The following is a 7844-nucleotide window of genomic DNA, read 5'->3' as shown; positions in this document are numbered from 1 at the left end:
AGAGGGTTGTGTTTTCTGACACTTGGTGAGTTCCCTAACACACCGGGGACACATATTCATGTATAAAAGACGTACAAAGGTGCATTTTGCATGATAGGTCCCCTTTAACAATGTCCTCTTATACAACAGGAAGAGAAAATTGACATTTTACTAACAAATGGGCCCTTTACCAAGACAGCTTCAGTCTGACAACTAAGACAATTGAGGAAAAACAAATGAATACCCAATTGTATTTCCACTTTCACAAATTATGCTTTTCAATTTCCGTTACACTGGAGACAATATTAAACAGATAAGATAGACAAACAGATATAAATGTGAACAAGGGTGATAAACAGCTCTACTAGTCTACTGCAAACAACCATAAAAGAACCCTTTCCAAGAAAAGTAAAGCTCCAACAATTTCTGTATTATCTTCAAACACAACACTCAATATCCTATTCAGTTTACTCAGGCATGAAGGCAGATGCAGTACATTTTCCACAGATAAGCAGAGGACCATCGATTAGACAGAGCAGGGTGATTAATGGCTTCTTGTTGCAGAGATTAAATTAATGCAATGTGTGCTTTTTACACTTCACTGACTAGATAAAAAGATAAAGTCTGTAACTAGGAGACACTTAAATATAAATATTGTTATAACTGATACTGTAACTCCAGCAACTTGTGTTATTGCTACTACTATGACAACTACAGCAGCATCACTTGTACTGCGACTGTTTATCTGAGGCTGCTTGGATCAAGTTAGGCACTATTTTACATGCTGTGTGCGTTTTATTTTGGACAGTTCCTACAAACAAAGCATTGGGGGGATGTTAGGCAAGTCCAGTCTGGAATACAGGCTAAAACATCACTCTATACTGCTGTGAATAAATATGTAAAATCTTGTTATTTTGCAGCTAGATGGGTGGATACTTTTTGCTATACAACGTTAAAGTGATGTGGTAAACCAAAAGGAAAGATACATGTACGCCATAGAAGAAGCTGGTTAGTATGTGCATCTCTCTGTGAAAACAGTATGTTGTGTGTGTGTGTGTGTGCGTGTGCGTGTGCGTGTGCGTGTGCGTGTGCGTGTGCGTGTGTGTGTGTGTGTGTGTGTGTGTGTGTGTGTGTGTGTGTGTGTGTGTGTGTGTGTGTGTGTGTGGCAGATGGTGAATGGGCCTGCTAGGGATTCTACAGGGTGGCATGCAGAGAAAGACCGCACATCCTAATTACTAAAAGACACACACTCACGCACGCACATACACACACACACACACACACACACGCGTGCCGTCTTCTTTCATCTTCAAGGTAAATCCTTTAATTTATCGCACTACCGCTTATAAGCATGACGTTTATGTTGAACATCACATCAACGGTTTTAAAAGTACAAACCAAAAAATGTGTTTATGTGCTATTCAATTAACTGTGTCATAACATTGTTCTCAGGGCCATGTGCAGATGTTGTACAGCAAATGTATGCCAGTCAATCGTGTTCCTATTGGCTGACGGAGCAGAGGGGAGGAGGAGGAGATGCAGACCCCGCTCACCTCAGTCTGATGTGATGATGTCATCTGTTCTATAACCATCTCTATTTTACAGAGGTGCAATTTCTGCTTCTGCATTTATATTTGTTTCTTAGATTGAACTCCTTTTCTGGTTTATTTGCCAGCAGAAATAGTGTAAATCTGTTCATTTCAAGCACGGAAATGATCAGAAAATGTCCACAATATGCCATCATTACGAGCTCGAGCTGTAACTTTAGGTAGCTTTGAATGTATTGAGGATGGGATGTCAACCTCATCTATGTGTGTGCTGTACATTCTCTGGTAAAGCCGTATGTTAGGGATAATAAACCAAAGGGATTAAAGCTGTACCACCATCATCACATCACTGATGTCTGTCTGAAATGGGAATTACTCAAACACATAATCATTCATCTTAATTGACCTCAAAACACATCAAATTAAGATGCCTTGAATACTATTTCAATGCCGTGTATTTTTGTGCACCTGCCTGGTTGATCTGATTTGTGTTTCTGTCCAACATCATTTGCGTGGTGTGTCTGTATTTGATAATGTGCGCATAGGCTTCTGTGTGTAATCTCTTACCTTCTGCAGCAGTTTAGCTCCAGAGTATCTGGCGGACAGAGCAGCTATCTCCTTGCTGAAGGACACAGCCCACTTTTGCACCCTGGACAGAGAAGACATGATCAGTGACAGATGATCAAAACTGTTATCAATATCTATGACAACAATGCAATAACCCAACATGTATGTCACATTAATAAATGCAACCCTTTTGCAGAAGTAGAGCGGCAACACAATCAGCATTTTTTCACATCATGGCAACCCAAATGTGGTCTTATCAGTGACTAAATGATTTGTTATTGGTAATACATTGTTAAAGGGTTGCTTATTTGGAGAAAAAAAATGAAAAAACTGACATTCTGGCAATTAAACGAGTTAGCTAAAGAAGAGCTATATGGCCTTTTCCTATAATACCTATATTTAGCTAAAAAGCTACACACATCTAATAAACGGAAGAAATGCACCCTGATGTAAATGCAACAACTGCCCCATTTAACAATATTGCGTTGTATTTTAACATCTGCGGAGCAAATATTGTTTGAACATGTCTTAGTAAACTAGAATTCCTGACATCTTTAAATTGATTAATTTAGTTGATGAAAATTAAGTGTCAATAGGACAGTCTTTATTAAAGCTGACCCTTGACTTAGGAAGCCAATCATGTTCAAAGGTGACCCTGCATTCAACAATAACAGATTCAAACAGATTAGTGTTCAGGTGTCAGTCAAGAGGTCACTCTGCGCTCTATAATATGCAGTAAATCTACAAATCATTTATGTCTGCCAAGCAGGAAAGGTAGCAGAGGTTAGAGTGGGCAGGATGTGACAGATGGCTCAACCAATGGGGAGCCAGCCAGCTCACTGCTAGTTATACAGAGCTATCATAGCTAGCCTGCTAGCATTGGGACTAGAAACTAGCTGACTTTATGTGTTTATTCTGAAATATGAGAATGTGTTCATTATCAAATGTGAATATTGGCAACATAGAGGTGCTAGGAATGACTGTTGTATTATAAATACATTTCATATTTTATGTTAATAGATAGCAAACACTCGATTGAAATTAGTGAGATCGCTGAGTTAAGGGATTGTCCCAAGAGTTTAGCTGAACTATAGTAAAGTTGGTTATAAATGCAAATGTAAAGAAGGGAAAGACGTGACAGGATGAACCTACTGTAATGCTGTCTCTGAGGTGGAGTGATATATTTCGTTAAGAAGAACCACTTGAACCTGCTGCCTGTTCAAACTTTTTGTATCATTATTTTTGCTGGAATTTATAACATAAATAGCAATAACACAAACTGCCAAGTCTGAAGTTCTTCTTGTCTCCTCACTGGATGAGTTAAGTGAGCATCAAGTACACTTTTGACTGATAAATATAGGTATTTATTAATTGAGATGGTCAAATAGCTTTTTTAAATGTTTTTTGCACTCTCATTGTAGTGCCTCTTAAACTGCATGCTGTTAAAGGACATACCATGTGCTACAATACCACTATATCAGCCAAGTGAGGTCAGATTAGACAGGGCATTAGGCAGGTTACTACTAAGGTCAACTATGGACCAGTTCCTAAGCAGTTGCTACTGTAACTCTATGGTACCGCTAAAGGGCAAAAGGCAGGAAAATTCAACATTTTTAATATAAAAAATCACTAATTCACAGCATTCCATCAGGGTGTCTCGGGTGTCAGTTCTTTAATTGATGTTTAAATGAGTGATGTCTTTTCCTCCTGGCAGCAGAGCGATGTTCCCTCAGAGGCTAAAGATTTGACCGTGAAACGTCCTGGTTATAACAAGCTAACTTCCAGAGCCAGCGGGGCGGTGCTGCCACTTCTTCCCCAGACACAGCAAAGCATTTTAGGCTCAGTGACCTGTGCTGGCCAGCTGAACCCGGATGTCACTGAAGCTTTAATCTCCCATGTAACACCAGAGCCTGCTGTGTGACAGCACACTCTGAGTCTCACACAGGTTCACACATTTATATACTGAGACTGAACCATCCACCATGCTTTAGTTGTGTTGGATGATTAATCTATATGACTCGATTTCGTTTAATCAAACCTCTATTGTATGTATGTGCACTGAAATACAAACAAAGAAATTGAACAGCATCTATTTAGTGCAATAATTCAGAGTATTTCTGTGTACCTCTGTGTACCACACACACACACACACACACACACACACACACACACACACACACACACACACACACACACACACACACACACACACACACACACACACACACACACACACACACACACAGTTAATAGGCTATTGTGAACTGACAGCACTGCATTGATCTGTTAGTGTTTTTAGTCAGCAGGAGGTTTGAAAGCTGTTCAGGGAAAAAGCTGTTCAGCTGTTCAGGGAAAAAGCTGTTCAGCTGTTCAGGGAAAAAGAGCTTTGTCTGGTTTCTGGAGATCACACAAACGCAGCATTTCTTTTCAAAAGAAAAGTGAATTGAGACAGACAAACTGACCACTGAGGCAACAAGGCATTAGGAGTTATTGCAATTCCCTTGTGTAACAGCCATCTTTGTATCCGGGAAATGTGGAGGGAATATTTCCTGGTTAGCAGTGTCCTTTTCTAAAACTAGTTTCTAAAGCTGTATTTACAGACCTCTTATCCCAGGTAGAACATGACCCTTTTCAAATATATGGTTTGAGAAGTTCATATTACAGTTCATAATTAAAAGGACATAATCCAAATCAAAAGGAATGTATGAAGAACGTGATTTTTTTTTGGTCCAATGTTGATATTAAATATGTTTTTCCAATAACACCAAAACACGTATTTTATGCAATATATCAAATGGTGTCCTGCATACTGTAAGCTTTGACTGCACAGTGGATCAGTTGACATGTAAACACAACAGCGTTTACTATCAAGTTAGCAGCTGTGCTAACAATCACAATATTAGCATGCTGGTGTTTAATACGTTTAGGTGGTAAATACTCTATTCTAAACGTCCCAATTTGCTTTGGCATTAGTCTTCAATAGACAAACTGGTGAAGACAAGCAAACCATAATACAATAAGTATTAAACATAATCATTTTGTGTTGATTTTATTTAAATGTACCACATGTCTACTTCACCTTCAGCATACTAACTGTAGAAAGGCTGTGTAGTCATTGATAGTTTGGCAGGTGGCTACACCCCCACCCACAGGTGCCCATATGGCCCATATGCATCTGTGTGGAGTAATCAGCCAAAATACAAGGAACATATTGACTCATCTATATCACGTGAGGCTGTAAAAAGGACAGGAGCTGCAGATCTGCCAGGGCGTCCACGGGGAAACGACCGCACAATAGCTGATGTAATGTCTAAATAAAGCACTATGTTTGTGGTCAGATAAGACATATTCAGCGCTGATTGTTAGCACATTGTGTCTCAATCTGTCGACCTGTGAGGATGTAGTCATAGAACATCATGTTATCATCTAATTGGTTGGCTGAAACTTTTTGTTGATGTGTTTATTCTGAAATATAAAAGTGTGTTGGTAACGTAGAGGTGCTAGGAATGACTGTTGTAATATAAATATATATATATTTAGTTTTCTATATTAGCATATATTATTTATTAACATACTAATATTTGCTATATTAGCAAAACGAAAGCAAAGTTAGTTGTTTATGCAAATGTAAAGAAGGGAAAGACATGACAGGATGAACCTACTGTAATGCTGTCTCTGAGGTGCAGTGAACATTTCATTAAGAAGAACCACTTGGACCTGCTGCCTGTTCAACCTTTTATTGTTATTATTTTTGCTGGAATTTGCAGCGCACATAGCAATACTGCAAACTGCCAAGTCTGAAGTTCTTCTTTACGTCTCCTAACGGGATGATTTAAGGAAGTATCAATAAAATGATTTAACTGATGGCTAAGAATGAGTCTTTGAGTCAGTCAAGACACAATTCCTTGGAATGAATGGCACTCAAATATAGATCTATTATTGTAATTAATATATTTGGTAAATATGTTCCTTATAAATCCTGTGTGACCTTTATGATTTATCCAACCTGTGAGTGTTCTCTAATGTAACTGTACTCACGTTTCCGGTGAGATCTTCATCTGTCCGTCAACCATGCGGTACAGCGAGCTGGAGAGGATAATCCACAGCAGCATCATCAGCCTCCCTCTTCGCGGCCCACTTCCCCAGCTCCAGCGGTTCATCCCTGCAGCAGTTGTTGCACGCTGGCTCCAAAGAGAGAAGGATTAAATAAGGAGAGCGGAGAGTGAGTTTAGAAATGCTCAGGCCACAGTGCACGAGGATGGAAGTTGTTTGGTCCTGGGTAGGTAATATATAGTGGGATTTCTTAGCTTTTTTTGTTGAAAAAACTACTATGCGAGCAAATCAAAAGAATGAAGTTGTGGGGTGTTAAAGAAAAAGTGTGCTGAAAGAACTAACCTTACATTTGGAAACCACAACATTGGGTTTCTTTATGTACCACAAGGACAACAATTGACATCTTACTAATCAAATTATAGGCACAAATACTAATTGTTGGTTAACTTGCCAGGCAAAACAAGCATTACAAAAATGCAAACATCCAATCCAAAGTTTTCCTAAAGACTAGCCAAGGGCATTGCATGTGACACCCAACAACAGACAAAGCATATCCTCCTTAAAGCTGCCCCAGACTTAGGATTTGTAGTGGATTCTAAGATTGATTCTGAGAAGCCACAGTCATTGAGAGGGAAACTTAAGAGCTGCTTTTCCTGTTAGCCAGAAGATTGAACCAATCCCATTTGCCGTCTGGAAACACAGGATGCTAATTTAAAAGAAAAACAAGCTGCATCCCAAAAGTGGGTTAGAGGAAGATTGACACACTTACTGAAATGATAACATACAGAATAACAGTGATTACTCACTATGTCATGTGGTCAAAGCTTTAAAACCATTTCCTTTGAGACATGTGGAAATTTCAAATACGACTGATGAGCAATAAAAAGAGTCTGATAGAGATTTGATGTCAGCTCAGCTGGACCCCCCGGCACACAGCACAGTCTGGAAAGCTCTTGTCTCCAGTGTCAAAGGTCACTTCTGCGCTCCAAGAGTCACAACGGATTCTCGCCATGCTCCTACACCTCCCTCTCTACACCCCTTAATCCTATTTCTGCTACTCCCATTATTATCTTCTCTCCTCCTATACTCCCCCCTCTACAGGATGCCGGGGAAAAAGGGAGAGTGATGGGGGCGTCCCGTTTAGCTTCCCTCGAGTTCAGTTAGCGAGGCATTCCCAAGCAGGACACGCACATATATTCCCAAAAGAGTTTTCTTCTGCCGCACTTTTTTTAATTATTCCATCCTGCTGAGCTCCTGGTGGATCCAAAACCATGCAGCACTGGGACACGCTTATGATGATCGTTGAATGATGGATAGAGTGATAGTAGGACTTCCTCTCTCTTCAGTGGATCTCTTCCTGCTGTCCGGGACCAGTTTATACCATAATCCAGGCAGGATTAAATCCCTCCTCCCTCCATCCCTCCTTTTCCTCTCTCCATCCCAGATCACTCTCTCTCTCACACACACACACACACACACACACACACACACACACACACACACACACACACACACACACACACACACACACACACACACACACACACGTAACGTAACTAACGTAACGTAACTAACGTAACGTAACGTACTAACGAACGACGACGACGTACGACGTACACGTACTACGTACGTACTACACACACACGACACTACTACGTACTACTACTACTACTACTACTACTACTACTACTACTACTA

The 7844-nt window shown here is 40.0% G+C and overlaps 1 protein-coding gene across 1 annotated transcript; it reads right to left on the bottom strand.

Annotated features, from left to right (window-relative positions):
- Positions 1 to 2093: 2093 nt before the first annotated feature.
- Positions 2094 to 7608, bottom strand: LOC104941538 (voltage-dependent calcium channel subunit alpha-2/delta-4-like; the record flags this gene model as incomplete). Its single annotated transcript, XM_010766639.1, has 3 exons — positions 6953 to 7608; positions 6132 to 6278; positions 2094 to 2175 (listed from the first exon to the last, which is right to left on the bottom strand). Coding segments are annotated over exons 1-3 (237 nt in total), but the record flags the coding sequence as incomplete, so codon positions are not given.
- Between the last annotated feature and the right edge of the window lie 236 nt (positions 7609 to 7844).

Source organism: Notothenia coriiceps, unplaced genomic scaffold (genome assembly GCF_000735185.1).
Source record: "Notothenia coriiceps isolate Sejong01 unplaced genomic scaffold, NC01 NC01_scaffold00003518, whole genome shotgun sequence".
NCBI lineage: Eukaryota > Metazoa > Chordata > Actinopteri > Perciformes > Nototheniidae > Notothenia > Notothenia coriiceps.
This window is presented reverse-complemented; position numbering and strand designations above follow the sequence as displayed.